Below are 23,224 nucleotides of genomic sequence, written 5' to 3'. Positions count from 1 at the left end.
AGTCTTTGGAATGCCGAGAGGACCTTATGCAAATTAGGCCACTTTGGCCTTTTTTTGCAGTTAAACGGCTAGGGCTAGGGAAACGCGACTTTTTTTAAAAAATCGGCCTGCGTTAGCTTTATATCAGGTCTGATTTTCAATTTTTTTTATTGATATTTCTCAGTTTCATTTGAAGTAAAAAACGAAAATGTAGAATTCCCCTTTTTCCGCTCCCATCCCTTTGTTTTTTCGTTGGCGCGAGAGAAAACAAAGGGATGGGAGCGTATATTGCGAGAGTATGTTGACTGTTTTGTGACTAATTACTTCAATTTAACATAACAATATCAAATTTTTTAGCTTTCCAGATGTTTCCATTGGATATAATGCTGCCCTAGAAAAGCGTATGTATAGAGCTCAGCAAGAACGGAAGCCACCTAATCCAACCAGTTTTGACGAGGCCGAAGAATTGATTCGTGAACATCCTCATTATTCGTGAATATGACATTTTATTTTAGTTTCTCTCGTGATCTTATGCTCATCTTTGCTTACTGTTTTAAAAGAAAAACATTAGACGGGTCATCCGACTTTTTTAAGGCTCGCGTCTCCACAGCAACCGGTACGGCATTCATCTTCCTATCTATTACTCTACTTACTCAACTGCGAACAACAAAGCAAATTCAAGCAGATGGAACATTTAAGACTGTGCCTAACTTGTTTTACCAGCTATTTACTCTCCACTTTAAAGCATATAAAAAGTTTACAATTTTAGTTTTATTACTTCTAAGACTTTTTTTTCATTTCAAACATTTTTCAAAAAGTCCTTTCTAGTTGCCTTCATTTTAATGAGTGAAAAGTCTCTGGATCTTTACAATGCTGTGATGGAGAAAATCCTCGATACTCTTCAGGAAATAGATCCAGACAGAGAAGGTAACTGTGCGGAACGTCTGATATCAGATTTTGAAGAAGGCATACTAAGGGCGCTACACAATGCATTTCCTGGTGCACAGGCCAGAGGGTGTTGGTTTCATTACGGGCAGGTCAGTTTTAATATTTCAAAATTTGACTCTTGTTTGTATCTTATCAAAATTGTTTGTATTTCAGGCAATCTATAGAAGAGCCTGTGACGAGGGTTTGGCTAGATTATATAGAACAAGTCCAGTTGTGAAACGCATCATAAAATTGATAATTTCTTAGGCCTCTTACCCGCAGAACAAATATATGCCGGGTTTATGGTACAAGCAGTTTTGTAATTTTTTTAATGCTAGTTTTAACTTTCCTTTTGTTGATTGCTTTGTTTTTCAGGCAATTCAGCAAGAAAATGCGGCCGACTTGCAATAGAAAGCCAAGAAATACAAGATGCTGTTCAACGTCTGTATGTATACTGGGCAGGATACTGGCTTGTTCGTCAGACTCCAGCACGTTTCAGCGTTAACGGTGATAAGTCTCGTACAAACAACGAGGTAGAAAACTGGAATAGGTGATTTAATGCCCGTTGTCATGGACACAGACAAAATTTCTGGGCTTTTATATGTAATTGATCAAATAGTTCTATTTTGTGTGTGGCCACCTGATTAATCAAATCCTTTATAGACCATTTGCAGGAATGTGAGGAAACTGCAAGGCGGGATTTTCTGGTCGCTAGTCGTGGTGGGAAAATTCGTCGCCCAACGCCAAATCGATACATCGTACGGGATGAGCAAATTTTGGGAAGAGCCAGAGATCTTAGTCAAAACATAATAACCATTTACGAATTTTTGATGATGTCTTCTGTATCTTTTGAACCTTACGACGAGGTACAGTTTTGTTTTTTTCGTATTCCTTTCTTAAATTAGTTTTATAAATAGGGTTTGCCAGAAAATGAACTGGAAGCACCTGCACCTCGTCGACAACGTAGATTGGCCCGTTTGCAGGGCGATGGAAGGCAACAGGTTCGAACAAGAGCCGGAGAACTCCAAAGAGATCAAGGTGAACCGGAAGCTGATGCTCCTCGTCGCCCAGTTGGACGGCCACCACGAAGAGATCGAGTTGAACCGGAGGCTGATGCTCCTCGTCGCCCAGTTGGACGGCCACCACGAAGAGATCGAGTTGAACCGGAGGCTGATGCTCCTCGTCGCCCAATTGGACGGCCACCACGAAAGGATCGAGGTGAACCGGAGGCTGATGCTCCTCGTCGCCCAGTTGGACGGCCACCACGAAGAGTTCGAGGTGATCCGGAGGCTGATGCTCCTCGTCACCCAGTTGGACGGCCACCACGAAGAGATCGAGGTGAACCGGAGGCTGATGCTCCTCGTCGCTCAGTTGGACGGCCACCACGAAGAGTTCGAGGTGAACCGGAGGCTGATGCTCCTCCTCACCCAGTTGGACGGCCACCACGAAGAGATCAAGGTGAACCGGAGGCTGATGCTCCTCGTCGCCCAGTTGGACGGCCACCACGAAGAGATCGAGGTGAACCGGTGGCAAATGCTGTTGCGCTTTAATGCAAAGTTTGTTTAATAAATCCCATTAATCGAGTTCTTAATTGTAGCCATCCTTTTTGCGATAGCTGCACAAATCGTCTTCCACTACGATCTCTCTGTCCAGTTTGCCGGACCCCTATTGAAGCTGTGCAAATATTTTTTTTGCCTTGATGTTTCTGTTTAAATTTTTTCATTTACATTGCTGTTGACTCTTTTTTATTACGTACCTACGTAACATTACACAATTTTGACAATCAAGTGAACTCGTTTTAATGTCTAGCTCTCTAGGAGATGTATTGTCTGGGATATCTATTGTCTAGGAGATCTATTGTCAATTAATTTGATATAATTTATAATTTAATTTTTAGCGAATAAACTACTGTCTAATATGTTTTAAATAATATTATTCGGGGGAATCTATTGTCTAGAATTAAGAGTAATTTTAATTTTAATGGAGTTCTATTGTCCTGGAAATACGAAAAAAAATTCTGGGAGAAATATTGTCCAGGAGATCTAAATAGACAGGAGATTAACAAACACAGGAGTTCCACTGTCTCGTTCACAGTAATCTATTTCACGTTTGCGAAAATTTGGAAAAGAAATTTAGAGTTGTTTTTTAAACATCTGTAGCCTAATTACTGAAAAATCTTAAATGGTTAAGTATCTTTTATCTTTGTAGGAAAGCTGAAAGCATAGTTTCACACAGGCTATGTTTTCACATTACTCAGTAGCTTATCATTCCTTTTTAGTTTTTTTTATATTAAAAACGTCACTGCTAGCAAATATCAGAAAGTTTGTGGGAACGAGATAAAAGTGAATTAACTAAAAATCACTTTGTGGACAAAAAAATAATTCTAGCAATAAAACTAAAAGAGAATGAACAGTAAAATATAGGCTACTGTCGGAATAGGCTACTGTAAGATTTTTAACACCTAGTTACCTACTGCATGATTGATTTGTATTAGGACAATATTTTTCTGTCAATTAATAAAATCACCAAGGGGAAGTGCTTCAACATTCGTTTATCATCACTATTTTTTTATTTGAAAATTTCATAAATTGGAAATTAACAAATAAAGGGAAAAAAACACACGACAAATTATTTTTTATTAAAAACAATTAATTTAAATTATGATCATTTTCAAACATCAAATTAACTATTTCTATGCGTAGTATATTAGTATAATACCTCAATTCAACACAGTAAAATTTTTGTTTCGTTTTGATTGAGAAATGGATTTTCTGGCAGGGGAGTAGAAATACGGATGAAATACGGTTTTGTAACTTATTAGTAGCATATAATGTATTCGTGTAGGGAATAGCTTCTACCAATCTAGCGAGGTCTGTTATTGAGATATATAAAAATGAAATAATACTGTGGAAAAAAAAACAGAATATACTAAATAGAAACAAGGCGGCTATAGCTGAAAAAGTAAGAAGTAATTTGTCACTTCCCACTGGAGTGGAGTGTGGAGATGATATGGAATGAAAAAAACGTGGGAGAATTTCATTTTTGATAAGAAATGTAAGATTTGTTTAAATTTTTGCTGTCATACAAGCGGAGAGTCTACTGAGTCTTCTATTTCTCCTAAATTGGCCAATGATTCATTGCTATCGCATAGATCAGATTCAGTATACGACGAATCTGTCGTCGAACTTAGTTGTTTTAAATTGATCCCACCATCCGATGTCAAACAAGTTCTTTTTAGTCCTTTAAAATTTCGAAGTAGGCCTACAGATGGCATATCTCTGCGTTTCGGTATACTCTCTTGCCTCCTTCTTTCTGGAAACCGGAAAGTACTACAAGTCGGAATCAATAAATTTAGAATTATTTCAATGATGGTCAAATTAATTTTTAACTCGTACCACTAGTTACGTACCTGTTTTGGCGAGTTCGAATCGGTAATTTAAACGCCCTTAATTCTATTGAAGTACCACCCGAACCAGATTCATTTTCATGTTTCTCGTCGCCCACCTTCCATAAAAAATGAAAGAAGTTATTCTTTTTTTACAACTAGGCCTATTACTTTTTTTTTGTTCAGAATACCTCACTTTGCAATTCATCTAACGACGAAGCGGCCTGCAAAAGATATTTTTTTAGGTAATTTAATATTAATATTTTATTATATTTAACACTGGGTAGAAAAGTATAATTCATACTTGAATGGTTAAGATCACGTCACAGATAGGCGACGATCCGCGTCTTAAGTTTATTATCTGAGGGCTCTTTTTGTGCCTTGACCTTTTATCAAATGAGCTCAAACTTTCGTTCGAGGATGAAGAAGCGCAAAAATCGATGTTGCTTTGTGCACGAACGCGAGACTTGCGTTTTGCACTGACTAGTCGCCCAACTCCCCGGTCACATGGATCTAGGAAAGATCTTTTAATCGTTCCACCGTCTTTTTTCAAATAAGTTTTGATTACATAAAAATAAAATTAAAACGACACTGGAAATATAACTGTCGGCAAATTACCTAATAAGTCGCGATGGGTATCTATCCAGCGAGTGCTCTTGAAACTAGCTTTTTTTTCGCGTCGTCTGTCGCATTTATGTCTCATGTGACGACGGTGTATGCCTGTTGGTGGCAAAATTGTTTCTGAACTTGGGTAATCATAGAGACCATCTGAATCTGTGTAAGGTATGTCGTTCCTCGACATACCGTAGAATTCTGTGGTAAAATCAAGTTTAATCTAATGGTTTTACTCCAACATTCATTTTAAATTACTGGTAGAAAAACGTCCAAGACCAGCGCTTTTAACGTCGCTTAGCGGTGATTCACTTCTTGATGACACTGGACTCGCTTTCATTTTGATTTCATCGCTATTACCGCTATGTCCTCCACAAGTCCGGGAGGATATTAGTTCTGGCAATTGAAGAGATTGTAGAAGGAAGGAAGGTATTGCTCCAGGAGGTAGGGAGGGAAGTTTGGTATCTAAACTGTCACCCTGAATATGTAATATGGTCAAAATAATTGTGATTTGTTCCGAAATATGTGCCAATAAGAAATTTCTTTACTGAAGTAAACTTACTTTTAAATTATTTCTGCGTTGTCCCATCAATTTGGAATCTAAACTAGAGCTTTTATGGACTCGAGTTAGATTAAGCAATTTTGAATCGATCGGACAGTTCTGGTCAATTCTATCGATCGCGCTGCAGCATACATGAAACTCGTCGATTCCTTCATCGTGAGACTCATTCCCAATGGTAGTTTGAATACCATCCGACTTGCTAATTAAATTTGTCGATTGATCATTGTTCCCAGGATCAGGATGATGAATAAGTCTGTTCACGTTACTGCGATGCAAAATACTTAAATCAGAAGATCGGTCGGGAGGAGAATCCAAAGGAGGTGAACTCGACTCAAGACTCGGCGACAAAAGGGATCGATGCAAAACTCTTCGATCTTTTCTTCTCATGTGTGTCCGATTTAATGTTGCCATATCTTCTTCTTCCATCCAAATACAAAGTGTTTTTGATGAGCAAGCCGGACTCACGCCGGGACTAGCCATTGAACTGTATCCCGATGAGCTGAGATTGGATTCGGAGGTAGCTATATCTGACCGACTTGCGCCGTAACAAACGAATGGACTCAGGTAACACATTTTTTGATTGCTGGAACCACCCCGACCTAAAAAAAACAGCGACAATTATTGGGTTGTTAGTATTACCAAAAACAAAACAAAAATAAATAAATAGCCATAACATCCAACCCAGTTTTCAAAATACAAATTTTAACTAAACAATACTTTCCTAACATTCCGGCGTCTGAATCTGATTCGACTTCGGAGAAGTTTGTTGTGATGGTGATTATTGGAGGTGGATGAGGGAGTTCCAAAGAACTTGATTTGTCCAAGGTGTCCTTATAAACACGGCGCATACTTGTAATCGTGTTGTTGATAAAATTGTCGTCAACATTAACTGTGGCATCTCCAGGAAGATGCTTCCGAAGAGGCGGCGAGCCTAAACTGACCTGCCCCCATTCGAGTTTGGATAACGACCTACTACATTGAGAACTACTACATTTTTTTCCCGCTTGATTGGACACTGTGCTCAAATTCTCAAAGTCCGTTGTTTCAATGAAAGCTTCTGACACACACAATTGTGGCACCGTAAACGGAGGTGTTGATTTTAATTCATTGCTCCCCGTACTAGACTGAAACGTCTCGAATCGGGTAAAGTTGGAATTGACAATATGGAGCGGTGGGGGTTTAATCTTAGCTGGGGACGGCAATGGTGAGTTTGCCGTAGATGAAACGGGCGAGGGTTGTGCAGAATCGGACTCTATGAGTATTTGAATAGTCGAAGGTACCACTATTGAAATGCTCTGACGTTCCGAATTTTCCGAATGGCTGGTGACATTTTCAACTACTATTGACGGTGCTGATAAACTGCCTTTGTGATATTCATCCGAGCTATTGTAATTCCATCTTTGCTGCTGTAACAGTGGCCTTTTTCGCTCAAGAAGCGTCGAGCTCCCGGATGAGAGGGATGAGTCTGAAGATCCACATCGATCGGCTTTTCTCATGCTTGGAATAGGCGTATGTGCCGGGCTTGGCAACGGTGTTGGAACTTCGTGAATAGGAGAAAGAAATTGCCCATAGTTGCCGGTAGGAATCTCTAACGTAATATGAGGTGTACAGAAACTCGTCGTGGTCAACCGATTGCTTCGATGTGCCATAACTGATGGATCAATAACGGCCACCTATATACAACAAATAAAAATAACAATTAGAAGCGCATTCAATTTTTGTAAATCTCCAATCTAACGTAGTTCAAGAGCAAATAACAATCTTATTATAATTTATAATGCATTTTTCTCAGGGTGCATTGGTGTGAAAGCGACATTCATCTTTCCGCATTTCGCTAGATTTTCGCGTTTCATATGCCGTGTGATGGAAAACATTAAAAATAAACAACGACGTTAAGAATGAGCAATAATATTGGTATGGGATAAATCTTTTGACTAAAAAATTTGGGTTCCACACGGTTGTATTTACCTTAGGAAGTTCATTATTTATGCTCGTAAATTAAGTTAAATGATGAAATGTAATCACCTGAATAGAGGTGTTGTCGGTAGGATTGGACGTCGTCGGAATGGCTTCAAAACTTCCAGCAGGCGATCCTGGCGTTGAAAGTGGTGTAGGGAAGGAGGACGAAATTTCATAATCCGATATCTGTGGACTGGATGGGGTTGATGGTGTCTTGTGATTAGCAGTCGAAAAGTTGCGAATGATGCTCAGAAGTGATTCTGTGCTTGAAGCATGTTTGCCGCTAGTCGCCGCAGTCCGACTTGGCAGCCGCAAGTGACGATGACCTTTTCCGATGTTAGTCCGACTTACCGAGTCGTTTGGTGGTACATGTTCAGTCATCGGTAAATTATCTTGAATATCTTGATCACTGGCGCTTCCTTGAGTACTTGAGTTGCTGTTGTTGGAACGCCAGAAGCGGCGCGAGTTCCAGTTCCGCTGTTTCCGTTTATTAGCAGCACCGATGGAGTCAGGCATCATTCGGTCATCAACATGTTCAATACACTTGCTTTGCTCTTCGCCGGCACTTGTTTCTGTCTCTGAACTGGTGATATCTGCCTTGACCATTTCCATCATTCGAGCAAATGTAACCTAGTCATCAAAATGAAAAGTAAGGGATATATTTAATTCGATGAAGTCAATAGCAAATTTGCAGCTTTTCACTTTTAATCGCTTATCTCAGCACATTTATAGGTAAATAATAATAATAAGCTTGTAATTGATTTTCATCGTCTAAAATTACCCACCAACCTTTTTCTCGGCTTTGAGATCGAGTTGAAGTTGGAATTGGGCTACCACATTGGCGTCCATCCCACCTGCATCTGAAGTGTCTTGAATAGCAGTCAATAAGCTTGAATGGGTCTGCAACCCAAACTGTGTCATCATCACCGTTTCTCCTGGGCTTGAGGTAGGATGCCCTGGGATACTCTTACTGCTAGGAACTTGGGAAGCAATAAGCCTCTGCAAAATCTGTTGGCGCTCAATATCACGTCGCTGACTGGCCACATCATTGTCAGATCCTCGTTTATTTGGGGATGGAGATCCTGCAATCAATTCAAAATCTTCAGTTCATTTAGAACATCAATTTTTCTTTTTTTATATGCGAATGAAATCAACCACCACGAATTACGAGATTCCCTCACTGTTTTCGCCCATTTTTATACATCTCTTCTTTAAATTGGACAATGTTGTATTATAAATTAAATATTTATCATATCCTAACACATACATAATTTGCTGATTTTCTTACGTTTCGGTAAGCGAAAGAGATCGTCCAGACTAAAAGTTCTGCCACTGCGCTGCCCTCGATTGCAAACACCACTTCTTTTGGAACAGCTGCCTACACTGCTAGGGCCAGCAACACTCGTGTGACTCTGACTGGGGCTGATAAGCGAGGTTATACTCAGCAACGATGGTTTTCGAAAAGTTGGCCATCCCAAGAAATGGCGTTGAGCCGACGTGGCTTCCGGGCCCGGGACCTTGTTCAAATTAGGAAGTTAAGAAAATGCAAAATAATCATGTTGTCACGGATGTTATACAATAAAATATTTTTTATGGATTTATATACTATGTGTGCAAAGCATTTAGATGCATTTTATTGAATTTTATTGAAATACTCGTTACCCCTTTTATAATAGATAAGTTCACGAATGATAAATTCCAAACGGTTTGATTCGGAAACGCTGATTAGATTGGTAAAAATTTTAGTGCGGTTATTCGCATATTTAAAATAATTTTTTTTATTTATTAAAAAGTAATGTGTTGGATTAGAATTGGCTATCACTAAAATCATGAAGAAAATACCGTGAATAGATTGAAGAAGTGAAAAAAAGAATATCTCTCATTTTATATCCCTAACCCCTTTTCGAAATTTTTAGTTATTTCACCTACTCCTATGCTTGATCTCGTAATATTTTTGCGCAGTGTTTTAATTTCCTAGGGTTTGTCAGCAATGTTGGCAAAATAATTGCTATTATTTTGAAAACTTACATTGAGACAGTTCTGAGGGCTGACTGGTCTGCTAATGGCAGTGGTATCCATGCTTATTTGGTGACATAAGTGTCTTCCTCGACTCCAATCCAACATAGCTGGCTCGACCAACTTTCCTCTTTCCAACTCTTCGCTGACGAAGCGTTCGAATTTTTCAGCGAAATGTCTCTTGGCGCACCAAACAAACGCAATAACTATAAGCACAATTGCAATGGTCATAAGACCCAACCAAAAAGGTTCTTCTAGCATTCGCTGCGAAAGTGGCTTGTATGGAAGGTGCAGCCAGCGGGTCTCGCATCGAGGACCTAAAATATACAATAAATAGATAGCATAAAGGTGCTATAGTGAGGTGCTGTAGCAATTTAAAGTTTGATTTCTTTAGAATTTTCTTTTACAAGCTTCATTCCTCCTTCATTCAAACGACAAACGAAGGGGGGAAACTTGAAGAAATACCTGGAAAAAAATTAAATTGTGCAATTTGTTGGTGAGGTTGTGAGCATGGCCAATGTCGACAACGATAACAGTATGAAGTGGCATAAAGAAAACAAGTTCTTGCACAGCAGCTGCACAATGAACAAGACAAAGAGTAAGACTGCTGCAGGTAACGCAAACTGAAAAGAGAAACTAGGGTTGAGACTTGAGAGGCGACGGAAACCTAATACTCCTACGATGACATGAAGGACAGGATCATTACACGAATGTTGAGTGTCATGAAGCACGAAGCACATATAACGTGTAGTAGAGTGCTATGAAGCACGAAGCATGTATAAGGTATACTTGAGAGACGTTGCAGTCGTGAGCACCGGTAACTCATGTGTCAAAGAAACGAGCAAAAAAATAAAAAAAGAGTTTTTGCAAGACAAAGACACGCGCTCGCGTGTACTAAGAACAAAGACGAATAACACGTAAAACATGTTGATGAGAGTATATGAGACTAGGGGGGGGGGGGGAGAAACGAAACAAAGCTACAGTGGCTACAGCAATCCTTAAAAATGCACCAAATACCTTGCCACCACGGATGGCACTGACAGATGAAACCATCAGCAGAGGGAACGCATTTGCCACGATCGCCACAGGGATCCAAATCGCAAGGGGCTAATCGAGATTCGCACAAATGACCCGTGAATCCCGGATCGCAGCTACACCGCTGGGTTCCGTTGAGAGTGGAACAGATGCCATGGATGCACGAAGAGGGTAGCTGACACAAAGTCAATGAGCAGAACAGCCCTAGCGGTGTATAAAGAGAGATTTTATGACCAAAAGTTAACTTGTGTAAACAGAAAGAAGCAGCAGTACAGTACCTCTCCAATTCCCATGGCACTGACAATAATATTGATTGTCAACGGCAGTGCAAACACCTTCGTTCTGGCAAGGGGTGTGGTCACAAGACTCCACTGGTGAGTCGTCGGGCATAACAGAAACTTTCTCAGCGTAGTTGGGATCTAACATATAATTACATGTCTCTATTTAGCCGGATTATAAACATAATTTTAAAGAAATATTTCTGGATATTATTGAGTTTCTTGCAATAATTTTAAATGTTTAATAATGTTGCGAAATGAGCTATAATTACGACGTACGACCATAGTATTCAAGTTTATAATGACATTTACCTTGCAATGCTTTGACGTGGCCGAGAACTCCCGGCCAGTTGATATCGGCGTGTGTGCTGTATTCAATGGTTAAGGTATGAAACATTGATTCATAGAAAGCTGGTCCTAACTCCTGCGTTGCATCAACCACTGTCTCGTTTCTATAACACAGTTTAATCTCCGTGTTATTGTTATAAACGTCCATCAGAACAACCACGGCCTTCACCGATGGACGGAAGGCTAGATAATCACACAGCGTCAGCCAACTGGCAGCTTTATGGCGAAGGTAGGACCCATGATGAGTCACTAATGTGATTCGCTGGAGCAGTTGATTGGGAGTCGGCTGAGGATAATTGAATGGAATCAATTCTAGCTCCTCGTCGGTGTCCAGGAACAAAGTGTCGATCAAAGTGGTTGGAACGGGCACTATAGAGAGAGAACACACATTTGATGCCACTGCGCTATGGAATTATTTCCAATTTGTATTCTAGAGGAAGATTGATATTAAAATGGCCCTACTGAATTTGTATGAGGCGTGGAAACCGCGACCCTGCTTTCCGTTGCGAGACATCAGGTGTACATTGAGCTGGTTGCCGTCGGAGATCCATTGCAGAGAGTCCCTCGACAAGTTATGTGATCCACACAAGACGATGAATTTAGAGGAACCCCAATCCAAGCGAACGTACTCATCACGGCAGGGAGAGAGCTGGCGTCCGTTGTTTAAGTCGATGTCGAAAACGTGAAATTTGATCCACACCCTTGTTCTTTCTAACAATCCAAAACAATAAGCGTTATGGATATCAGTATCACCATCCACCAATATATGCCATAATATACCAATGAAATTTACCTGGGGCCACGATATTATAAGTACAGTTCAAATTTGGTAATAAGAAGTAGGGATAATGAGGACTGAAAAGTTCGCCTTGTGGTTCGGTAAAAGTCTTTTGTGGGCAACCAGCTAGCGACATTGTTGACCATACGGCATGGAACCCATCTCCCGAGACAGAAAAATCCGAGTGGAATGTTATCCAGATTTCGGCCGTTTCCGAGATGTAATCCAGTCTTTTATGAAATAATATGAAAGATTTCGTTTTTGTTAACAACAATTAAAGTACGAGGGAAAAGTAGGTGATTACTGTTCACTAAATTTTAATTTCCGCTTTCAAACTTCCGTTTTACCTCTCTAGATTGGTGGTGTGATGGCCGCAAATCTTCTGCATAGGGCCATTTTCTCTACTTTGCAGTCCGATGTAGTCGTAAAGGCAGTTCTCCTGGAACTCAATATCAATCTGCTTGAAGCGCACCACAAGTCGCTCGGAGTTAGACGAGCTATTTGGTGCCTTGATGTGCAACCGAAAGTGATTGTCCTCACCATAAGGCGCCGGGAAATTGGGCGATTTGACCTCGCCTTCATGGGACTCGATTGACGAATTTCGTGCTATTCCACGGTTGCCTAGCAGTAGTATGATAAAATAATTTGTCAAGTGAACATTTGGAATAAAAAAATTAATGAAACATTTCAGAAGCATAACAATTAAAGCATTGCATTGATTTAATTTTCCTTGATTGAAACAGTTTTCGTTTTATCAAAGAAAAAGAAAAAAGCAATTAAAATAAAAAGTACGCGGCTTTTAATATCTTATTTGATTCGAAATACTCAAGTGGAAATGCGGTCTTTAGTCTATAGTATTATGTCAGATTTTCTTCGACACGCATGCAATTCACGCGAGAAATTTTTATGATTACTTTTAACGATTTTTTCGCACACATATCCTCCGGGAGTGGCACATGGTTCCAGATTCGTATATGTGTTTAAAACTGAAGATGAAACATGAATCGCTGGGCATTTCTGGATGGCATCAGCTAATGAAATAAGTAAAGTTAACTCCAGCAAAATCAAGTTTACCGAATATTGTCAAATAATGCTAAAATGTATCACGATCGATAAATAATCAGTCAACCATAATAAAATATTCTTTTCGCGTACCTGATTGCGGAATGCTGAGTTGGAATCGGTTAGTTTGCCCGATCCAATAGAAAGCAGTATTATTTAACTGTTCGTTGGAATTTATTTGATCAATTAGAAAATGTATCTCTTCACTGTTGCTGTCCGACAGTACTAGTTCAGCCTATGAGAGTATAAGCAGAGAAAAAAAAACGAAATGTGTTTAGCACATGTATGGTGACTAGGATAAATTTGCTTATGCAAAAAGATGTAGTCCATGTGACGGTACTGTCTCGTACTGATTGATGGAAAATGATTTTGAAATAGAATTTACCTGCATACTCTTACACATTCTATCCGCTTCAAACCAGCCAATTTCCGGGTACGGTGCAATCAAATAACAACGGCCATGATGAAAAATGGAACCGGCTTCAGGGCAGTTTAAGTCAGCTACGTTTATATACCAAAAATGTTATAGTACATTTGCAATCCTATCAATAATCATTAAAATGACAACAACATCAAATAGTTCATGTGCGTACCTCGTTCTATGCTTGCTTTCAGTTGAAAACCGTTGGTATTATAAGAACTATCCGAAGTAAACCTTTTATTTGGCAAATTGATGCAGGGATTAAAAATACAGCTAGACATCTAAGAGTCTAACAGTCGAAAAAGTTTCCACGTACATGATTCGGGCTTGATTCTCGTTACTCCTCCATTGCAAGAGCTTTAAACGCGAATTCCAATTTCCACAGCGCCGCCAAGGAGTTGCACTGGAATCTCTACGTTCATCGAAAATCAATATTTCATCCAGGTTCTGCAGATCAAGAACGTCGTAGTTGCAACTATAAAAGAAAATCAAATACATAGAAACTCATGATAAATTCAAGACATAATAAAAGAAAAAATTGAGAAAAGGTGCTAAATCTTGGAGATTCAAAATTTTCCTCGAGCAAAAACCCCTGTGAATATATTTAGCTGATTGATTTTTAAATATTTCTCAATAAAACTTTGAAGTTCCTTCTGATTCTTAATCATTTTATATGTTTCACCACTGTTTACACAAATAATGTTTTCATTAAATTACACGCGTGTATCTTATCTAAATTATTTATAATCCGTGCTTCACTCAACATGGTTGCTACTTACTCTTCTTCCTCTTCCAAATCGAAAAATTCAAAATTGAGCAAAATTTTGAAACCAAGCGGTGCACTTAAATCCGTGATGCAAGTGATGCCATTTGGATAGGGCCGGGGAAAGAAAGGACTTTGAACTACAGTCGATGTTCGTAGCCGGTTTAACTCTTCAGTGCGATTGCAGTTCATGGTTTCTTTAAAGTCACCTATTCCAACTGAACGTCGAGATCAAAAAATAATTCAATTTTGACACATTTTTTAAACAATTATTACCGTATAAATGTTAATTATGTAAATGTAAAAGGTACATGAACAATTTAAAATCCTAGTCTACGCAATACAAATGACAACTTTTAAGAAAGGGAAAATTCTTACCGTCATTCCTTGATTTCTGGCAAACAAAGGGGTTGGCAACATAACAATCTCGGTCGTTCCAATAAAAGCCGCTTGCTAGGGCTTCGCTTTGACTCGGTTGTCCAAAACTTTGGCGAATTTCGACGCAATCTTGGTTGGAGATGCCGTCGTCACTAGGCTGAGCGTTGTACAGTTGATATACAGGCCAACCGGAAAACCACTCTGAATTGAAAATAGGATGAGGAAATAAATACTTTACTACCTTAAAATTGCTTTAAAATTTTCAATGTTTTGATGACTTAAATGCGAGCTAAAATGTTAATCCTTCTTTTATTTTGTAAACATTAAAAAAAATGATTTATTTTTCGCGTGATCAAGAGGTAGACCTATATTTTATTTGTTAACATCTGCGAGCCGATCAAACCAATAGCATTATTGTGTCACTCCTCTGTCATTTAGCGCTCATCCTATTTATAAAGGATCAGGTTAAATAAATTACTGATGCAATAAATCTGGCATTGTTTAGACTTTTTTAATGAAGATACAAATAATTCGTCTTTAGACTAATTGATCTAAAGAGAATTACGGAGAATTACTTATAACACTGCAAATTTTATAATTATTTTGTATTTATAATAATTCTGAATCTCTTGTAAAGACTCATTTAAGAATTAAGGAAAAATTCCAGACTGAATGACAGTACTAATCTGCTTAAACTCAAAGCATCGAAATTGGAGCTTTAGCTATGATGAGCAAATTTGCGCGATTTTTGAAGCCGATTGACAAGAGCAATATTTTATTTGCGAAATTTTTAGCAGTCACGATATCAGGATATCTTTCGATTTTTGGCAGAATATCGGGTTTGGCAAACGAGAAATTTGTTTTGCTTTCAAAACGGCGGGAAAAACGGCGTAAAAATGTCATTTGAGATTGGGATTTGCCATGAGATTGGGAAGGAGATTGGGGAGAAGGAAACTTCGTGAATTCGTGAAAACGTGAATTCCTCCGAATGAGAGCGTCTCTTTTACATAATTGGTAATCTTACTTGAATAGCTGAACGTTGCACCACTGCTCCATTCGAAGATTGTTTCCTGTTTTTGGTCTGACCCACCAATCCAATAACTTTTTTCGGGTTCGTAATCCGCACTGCAACAAAGACAAGAAAAGTTTTTTTTGTATGTTATTATTTCGTCATTTACTGTGTTTGTTTGTTTTTTTAAGTTTGTAACGTAAAATAGGAGAGGTACAACTGATTCGTCGCTAATGTTATAGTGTCATGAAATTTACTAAAACCAACTAGGCCTATAACATGATTGTTATCGTTTTAAAGGCTAGGAATTTAGATTCGATAATTAAGGAGGCGGTCCCGTATCAAAAGTAAAAAGCGGCTATATCAGATCAAACGAGCTCTTTGATAAACTAAGTTGTTAGGGTGGTTTAAGGAATAAGCCGTCGACGTTGTGAACAAGAGCTTGTTTAATCAAGAACTCGATATATCATCCAGAAGGACATTTATCAATTATCAGGGTGGAGCTCATTACGTGTACCTATTGCACCTACTCCCGGCGCATCGTCCTGTCTTTTGATCTGATTGCATTTGAATGCAACTTCTTATTCGCTTGAGAGAACTGTTGCCTCAAATAGCCTATACTTTCGCTCTTCTCCATTCCCTTGCAACCGTTATCGATTAGAGCGCTGGCGCTGCCAACTCGGGAGACTGTCTAGCACACGGAAAGGTCAAAGTTCGAATGGCTGGTGCCAAGACCTCTGCACAAGTGTGTTGAGACTTGAGAGCGTTCTTGCAGTGAAGACTATAGACTTGTTGCAAAATGCATACGTAAACAGATGGTAGGTAATAAACAACGCAACGAGTATAAGAGTAGGCCTATAAGAGCCCTTTTCTTACATGCCCTGAATGTCGTTTCGTCATTACAGTTGGAGTTGTACAGTATTTCCCTCTCTGTTATTTGTCCCCTGTCAACTGTCAAGTTCTCGTCTTTATAGTCAAGATGAGACAAGACAAGATCTAAGAATCACAGAAATGGTGAGCATCGAAAAATTTGTTTCAAAAAGTAGGGATTTATGCATATATAGAACCCAATTTAGGATTTTCCTCTCATTTGCTGGCATTATTCGCCCGAGTATTTGCCCTCAATTTACGTCTGCATGCCCTCCTTTGCCTTCACTCTTTCCTCAACCCTAGGTTCAATGTGGTAAGCTAATAATTCGACTCGGCTATAATAACAACTTGATAGCAACAGCCTATAGCAACTATTGGCCTTACGCCATGCCTGTATATTTCTATGCAGAGTATACCGCACCCGCTCCTATTATTGACACGCATTATTCACGCATTAGATATAAAGATGTTTGAAATGCCGATATCAATTCTGGATTTTCGTACAAGGAAATAAGACCAAAGAATTCTTACAATTTCCCATAGCCTATACCTATATGCTAAAACCCGTAATGAAAAAAAAATTCTTTGGAAAGTAACGCAGAGAAACGCGCCATTTACCCAGTCGCATAAAACGTAGGCAAGGGCTCAATACAAATATTCAAACGTATTCAAATAACAATTTCATGTTCAAACAAAGGTGTTTGCTGTCGCAAAAGGTGAAGAGTATAAAAACACCCATTTGAAAAACCTTTATGATTATAAATCGCTAAATTATGCTGATTGGTATACACCGAATGTTCAGTGTCCCACATAGTTATTATTTTGGAAAAGCTGGTCGTTAATTTTGAATGATGCATGCTGGATATATTCGTACATCTGAGACTGGGATGTTTATATAGCCTCGACTATAATATATGAAGCTTTCCCTGCCACCTGCGCTCTTTCCCACAAAACGCAAGATATTGATATTACATGCACCCCACCCTAGCGGCTCAATAAAACCCGCCAACAATGCCTGTGCGCACAGCATCAAAACATGTATGCGTTATGGCATTATTCGTGCTGAAGTTTTCCAACACTATGTAGAATATATAGGTATTAATCGCCATTCTATTTTTGTTGTGTTTGTTTTACCTTTTGCTTTCGAAACGGTGCATGGGAAATGTAAGTTTTCTTTCTTTTTTACACGAAAAATAGATCTGGCTGGATATACTAGTATAGCCAGTTAACATTTTTACGGCATTTTTCATGTCATTTATTTTGTGTCAGATGAAATACAAACGTTTCCGCCCTTCCCTTTTAATATAAAATGAGATACTAAGACGTCCTATAATGCCTTCCGCTTTAAATATTTATAACATAACTTGAAACAGTTATTATTTACGGGCGTTTACGGGATTATTTATTAATTACCTTTTGGTTATAACAGCGTCAACCACTTTCTGGATTTCAGGGCTAGTGATGGCGACTAGATGACCGTTTGGAGCCATCTGACTGCACTTGGCTTCAGCCTCATGCCACGTTAAAGGCTCAGGATGTAACCAGATGCACGTTGTTTCGTCAGCTAGCACTCCTTCACCGCATCCATTCGTCAATCGTGGATCAGCTTCAGAAAAGTAGCGAACGCTCAATCGTACAGATGAACCCGGTATAACAGCTGCTTTTCCATAGGAATTGTTGCTGAATTGCTTCAACTCCTCTTCACCTGTTTTGATTTCCAACATGCCCGATATAAAAATACGAAAAATACCACGCAATTTGTCTTTCAGCATGCAAAGAAAGTTTGAAGACTTTTCACAAATTTGAGTAGGCCTACCTTGACTGGTGACTTGAAGTATTTTCGCTTGAAATTTTAAGAAATTGGCTAGTGAAGAGAATGAAGCAGTCGGATTGCGGTGATTTAAACATTTGGTTTGATGACCTGTTATATCTTCGGCTTGCACAGTCATTTGGCAATCGCCGTTTGTCGTGAATAGAGAATTTTCATCCGACTCATCAGCCCTCCCTACTGCTGGGTGATCTACCGCCTCATTCTCATACGGAACTATTGCATTATCGCTAGTCAAGTGAGCTGATAGATGAATCCGATAGCCGTATGGCACGTGGACACGGAAAGTGCACTCGGGAACACTCGCAGACAAATCCGATTCGTAGAACTCGATAGTTTTAGAACGCTCCGTCAGTAATACGTTCAAGCAAGGTCCAAGAATATTAAACTTGAACAGAACGAAACTATTACTAATGCCATTGCTGGAGTGAATGTGATGGTGGGCGCGTTGGCTACTTCGATAACGAATCAACACCCAAGGCTCGAAAGTGTGCCAAGTCCGAAGGCTCTTGGAGTAATCCTGTATTTTGCCGCAGAAGGTGCGCACCACCTGCCAATGATGATTCTCAGCCAAATTTGGCCAAGTCGAGCTGTGCAAGCTATTAAAATGTTTCGTGTCAGTCATCATCTTGTGCGGATCCCAAGTTGTCGACGTCGCTAATTGCAGCTGGCTGTCTTCGTGACATTCGCGTGAGTGTGGCCGCAATAGTTTGAGTTTGCGTAAGGTGAATTCAAAGCTAGATCCACTAGGAATTTTGAGCAGCAATGAACACCCCAAAGGTGGCGACATCAAGTGCTCTTGACTGCTAGTAATGCGCTCGAACTGAGGTGGAAGGTGTGAACTTGACACTACGCCACGGGTAGAGTGCAACTTCAAGTAGCAGCCTGTCGGTTGACAATAGAGACATAATTGACGTGCATGGAATAGCAATGTTGCTGTATAAGATTGAGATCAACCCGCGAACCATGATGCTTTTCACCCTTTTCACAACAGGGGCAACAATGAGACAGAGACAACTCAGCCTTGTTATATTAATTTTCTGTTTCTTACAAATCTTATTCTCTTTTTTATTACGTAACTCTTAATCTTTATTTTTTGCTCGAATTCTTCAATTTACAATAACGGTGAAATCCTTAGTTATTAGAATGTGACCGTTTTTAGTGTTCTCCCTAGTTTTCTATTCTTACCCTAAGCCTAAGCGGTACCTCAAATAATGTTATTTGGCATGATAAATATTAAATATAACAAATTGGCAAGGGAGAAGAAATGTATAAAATTTAATACAAGCTTACCTGGAATAATGGTGTGGTTAATCATTGCAAGACTGATGACTTGACGAGTTTCTGCTGAATATGCTACAAGTCTAATCCAGTATACAAAAATAAGTAATTTTAAAGTTTTCTCTTTTAGCTATTGATAATTTTATTTTGTTTATTAGTACTCATACAAGATTTTTTTAAATCAACAATCGAAGGATTTTTTCCCAATCTTTTATCCCAATATCTATTTTAATTCACCGGTTCAGTTTCTATCTGAGACGAAGTTAATGGTATAAGTTACAGTCGTGAAATCATGTGGCCAATCCTATCTCACACTATCTTATGTTACACCCTCCAATCCTGTCTTAACATTGCAGGTTAGAATTATTTTTTTTCATTATTATAGTGAAATATTACTAGAAATTCATTGAAAATGAAGTGAAATATTGTGAACGAATGAACATTGAAATTACCGAAGTGTAAGATGTGTTTTAACTTCTGGAATTGACTTGATGCTCCAAGAAAGGTTGGTAGACATGGAAGTCAGCTGGAGTAGTTGATATCGAGAACTCTCATTCCAAGAATCGCAAAAAGGGTTTTCTTGGAGAGAGTTGGTGCTGAGCTTTCCAATGTTTGAATGCAATGCATACACGTAGTTACCTTCCTCCTCCTCATGGGATATTTGAACTTAAATTTTAAATAAAATTCCAGTTAATTTCATTTTTCAACAGTCAGTTTTGAAAAAAAAAATGAATATTTTACCAATCCTATATGCTATTTTCAAGATATATACACTATACTATTGAAAATCATTTTGCATGATTTAAAACAAATGAACATGTTGCCTGCTTATCTGAATCGATACTGAGTGGGGGCAAGTATCGTGATGGTGCTTTACGCTGGCGCTATACTATTGATTGCGGGGAGTTCTATAGGTTAATCATTAATTGTGATTGGATGCGCAACAACCAATGTCCCATTCACTCATGGGACGCTGCTTGAAAGGACACTGAAACACAATAGCTGATGCTTGAATGCAGATAGAGTCCTTACTATCGGATGAAGTTGAAGTATGCGCAACAAAATGGATACGGTAGAGCACGTATTATGTAATTTAGATCGTATAAATTATATAATATTTCTGTCTCTCTAACTGCTTCCAAAAACCTGTAGGTACATTCTTACACTACGTGTGCGCAAATAATGTATATGCGTATACAAGCAAGCAGACATCAATTCTAAGATTAATATTTAATCTGACTACTATAACAAGACATGTAACTGAAACCAGATGATTTTCTTCGTGACCACTGACCAATATTCCGTATCTTTTCTCGTGTCCAGTGGCTGTAAAACAAGCCTTTCGATGGCAACGTTACGTGTCCTGGCGTGCCCATATTCAATGTAGAAAAATGCCACATACGCAGCCTATGTCTTATTCAGAACACTGTCATGGCAACCGAGTTCGCTTTCAGTAAATAAAATATAATTTATGGCCCAGTTCAACAGGTACCTTTACTGTAGTATACATATGGTTACGAACCACACTACTATGGTTACGAAATTCTTTTAAAATTAAACTGACCATAAAGAGAATGGTGTGTTGACCTTCAAACAGACACGCGATTTTGTTTGTTCGTAATTTGACCGATCAATAAAAAGAAAATTTAATTAATATTACACAATATAAACACAATCTTTGTCAACTTGAATTCGAATTCGACACACCCAATTCTTGCAAAGAGATTATTTAAGGTTAGTTTATTCATGATTGAATAGAAGTTCTTAGTTCTTACTTGTGTAGGAGACATATGGGACGAGACCAAATGATGGATCAAATATTTCATGAAGAATATCGATGCCATGTCTGCTGCTTCTATCCATTTGATTCTGGCCAGAAGTAACGGAAGAGTCCAGCAAGTTGCCATGGAGACGACACAAATCATCGAACAAGTTTGTAGCTGTAGGGGTTTCAAGGCTGTCAAATTGACCACTCGGTTGGTATTCAGTTGGTTTTGAATTTGAAGCCGATTCTTCTTCGACTCGGATTTTCTGTTCCAATAAAGACACTGTTGCATTATCCACAAGAACCGCAGACGCCGTTACTGCTACGAGTAGTGTGCTCAGTGATAACAGTAAGAGCCATTCAACCTGTCGCCGTAGACTGTCCTTCATTGTCGCTTCGAAGCCAAATTTTTTGGGACGATTGCAAATAAATAAATTATTCCGAATCATGACAACGAAATATGCATGGACTGGGAGCGCCTGATCAACACGTCCATAGTAGACCAAGATTGGCGGAATACTGAACTGCATGAAAACTTACTCTTCGCTCACCCAGTCTGCGCGCTACGGGCAAGCTACGGGCAACTTTCATCAGATGGGTCGATGGCAGCGTACATTTTATAGATCCTTTCCGCAGCGCTTGCAGTCTTGCTGTAGAGGGATAGGGTACGAGCAGGTTTATACTACAACTGCCATCAGACTGCCATATAGTACAAAACGCTGCATACGCACCTCATTTATTGTGCAGCCTACTATCTTCAATTCGACCTGTTGGGGGGAGGCAACAAAAAAAAAGCTCAGAAATAACAGTCTTGGAGACAAAAAGTAAAATATTTACGTCAGTAATTTGTCAACAATGCGATGACTTAATCATCAAGCATGAATTTTTACTCGTTCTTTTGGGCCTACAATTTTTTGAAGAACTACCGTTTCTACGTTGGCTGACGAAAAATGAATTATTCGTAAACGATAGGCTACTTTGATTTCTTTTAAATTCCTTAAGAGGATTTTTTTCGATTTTTAATTATACTAGATTTCCTTCAGCCATTCGACGCGTAGCTACATATTGTCTCTCTTATAAAATTTAAGTTCATTGAAATAGATTTTAGATTTTTGTGAAAAAGCCAGGAGTTTGAAATTTTTCAATGTCGAAACAAATTTTATATTTTGATTGTTTCACTAAACTATATATTCACTAGACATCTAACTTGCCCTACAGCTTTCTTGGAAACCCACTGGCTAGAAAAATGGGGTTAAATGACAGGAAAATTGAATAACAATTTGCATCACAACGAAAACAGTTTATCGCACTAAAAGAAATACAATTTTTTGCGGATCTGATATGCACGTTTGATAATAGTGGAAACCATTGACATGTTTTAATAGTGCGGTGATAACTCTGTTGGGTTGAAAATACACAGTCAATATTATTACAGTTTTTTTTCGATCGGTCTTGTGCTTTTCAAATTGATTTAAAAATAGCGATAAGCCATTAATTAGATTTCAGTACATTATGAAGAACAATTTTAAATAAAACGGAGAACCCTAAATGCCCTTGGGCGAGTACATCATTCAATTTACAGTAGTGCATGCGTCATGCAGACTTGCTGCTGCTTGCTGGTGCTGGCAGAGCAGATCTGCTTAACGGAGATCGATTGTAACGCACTTTTTAAGGAAAACTTGGCAACTGTGTACCTGTATTTTAAAGAAAAAGATACGAAGATCAATATATGCATGCGTATTTTACAGGTAGCATAAGATATTCTCCTTTACGAATCTATCGATTTCGAACATACAAATTTCGTGAATTTTAGCTTGAAATACTTATTTCTATTGTTAGTTTCTTACCTATAATAATGTCGTAGCTCGTAGAGTAGCTTGGAGACTTTAACTATAATAAGTTGGGTTGAAAATGTTCCAACCCTGCCATCTATAGAACAACATAACAGGCTTTTCCGGGAACTCAGGA

At 38.8% G+C, this 23,224-nt stretch overlaps 2 protein-coding genes across 3 annotated transcripts; one reads left to right on the top strand and one right to left on the bottom strand.

Moving 5' to 3' along the window:
- The first annotated feature begins 966 nt into the window (after positions 1-966).
- Positions 967-2,456, top strand: LOC124342033 (serine/arginine repetitive matrix protein 1-like). Its single transcript, XM_046795004.1, has 6 exons — positions 967-1,016; positions 1,081-1,108; positions 1,174-1,225; positions 1,282-1,439; positions 1,581-1,772; positions 1,824-2,456. The coding sequence occupies exons 1-6, from the start codon at positions 967-969 to the stop codon at positions 2,454-2,456; spliced, it is 1,113 nt and encodes a 370-aa protein (XP_046650960.1).
- Positions 2,457-2,699: 243 nt separating this feature from the next.
- LOC124341838 lies at positions 2,700-21,759 on the bottom strand. 2 transcript variants are annotated; one of them, XM_046794788.1, is made up of 31 exons: positions 21,267-21,759; positions 19,944-20,157; positions 19,504-19,574; positions 18,199-19,095; positions 17,796-18,087; positions 15,528-15,628; positions 14,504-14,704; positions 14,142-14,343; positions 13,679-13,837; positions 13,535-13,596; positions 13,327-13,442; positions 13,035-13,176; positions 12,794-12,910; positions 12,227-12,500; positions 11,895-12,109; positions 11,564-11,812; positions 11,066-11,470; positions 10,754-10,894; positions 10,458-10,679; positions 9,453-9,757; positions 8,713-8,941; positions 8,214-8,506; positions 7,491-8,054; positions 6,187-7,138; positions 5,466-6,064; positions 5,162-5,381; positions 4,910-5,104; positions 4,596-4,834; positions 4,483-4,515; positions 4,316-4,410; positions 2,700-4,235 (listed from the first exon to the last, which is right to left on the bottom strand). In XM_046794788.1, exons 1-31 carry the CDS (start codon positions 21,703-21,705, stop codon positions 3,986-3,988), a joined length of 8,493 nt encoding a protein of 2,830 aa, XP_046650744.1. In that variant the 5' UTR covers positions 21,706-21,759; the 3' UTR covers positions 2,700-3,985. The 2 variants fall into 2 exon arrangements, with proteins under 2 accessions (XP_046650744.1, XP_046650746.1); XM_046794790.1 differs by having other exon boundaries at positions 4,596-4,804.
- Positions 21,760-23,224: the final 1,465 nt, after the last annotated feature.

The sequence above is a fragment of the Daphnia pulicaria genome, chromosome 6 (assembly GCF_021234035.1).
Source record: "Daphnia pulicaria isolate SC F1-1A chromosome 6, SC_F0-13Bv2, whole genome shotgun sequence".
Classification (NCBI taxonomy): Eukaryota; Metazoa; Arthropoda; class Branchiopoda; order Diplostraca; family Daphniidae; genus Daphnia; species Daphnia pulicaria.
Note: the sequence above shows the minus strand (reverse complement) of the source record. Positions and strands in the feature narration are given on the sequence as shown.

Excerpts from the sequence above, each read along its gene's own strand:
- LOC124342033 (XM_046795004.1), top strand. The coding sequence starts at position 967 with ATGCATTTCCTGGTGCACAGGCCAGAGGGTGTTGGTTTCATTACGGGC. Across the intron at positions 1,017-1,080 it reads GTTGGTTTCATTACGGGCAG|GCAATCTATAGAAGAGCCTG; the intron begins GTCAGTTTTAAT and ends TTTGTATTTCAG. Across the intron at positions 1,226-1,281 it reads TTTATGGTACAAGCAGTTTT|GCAATTCAGCAAGAAAATGC; the intron begins GTAATTTTTTTA and ends TTTGTTTTTCAG.
- LOC124341838 (XM_046794788.1), bottom strand. The coding sequence starts at position 21,705 with ATGATTCGGAATAATTTATTTATTTGCAATCGTCCCAAAAAATTTGGC. Across the intron at positions 20,158-21,266 it reads CCCATATGTCTCCTACACAA|TTCAAATATCCCATGAGGAG; the intron begins GTAAGAACTAAG and ends TTAAAATTTAAG. Across the intron at positions 14,344-14,503 it reads CCAGAAATCAAGGAATGACG|TTGGAATAGGTGACTTTAAA; the intron begins GTAAGAATTTTC and ends CTCGACGTTCAG.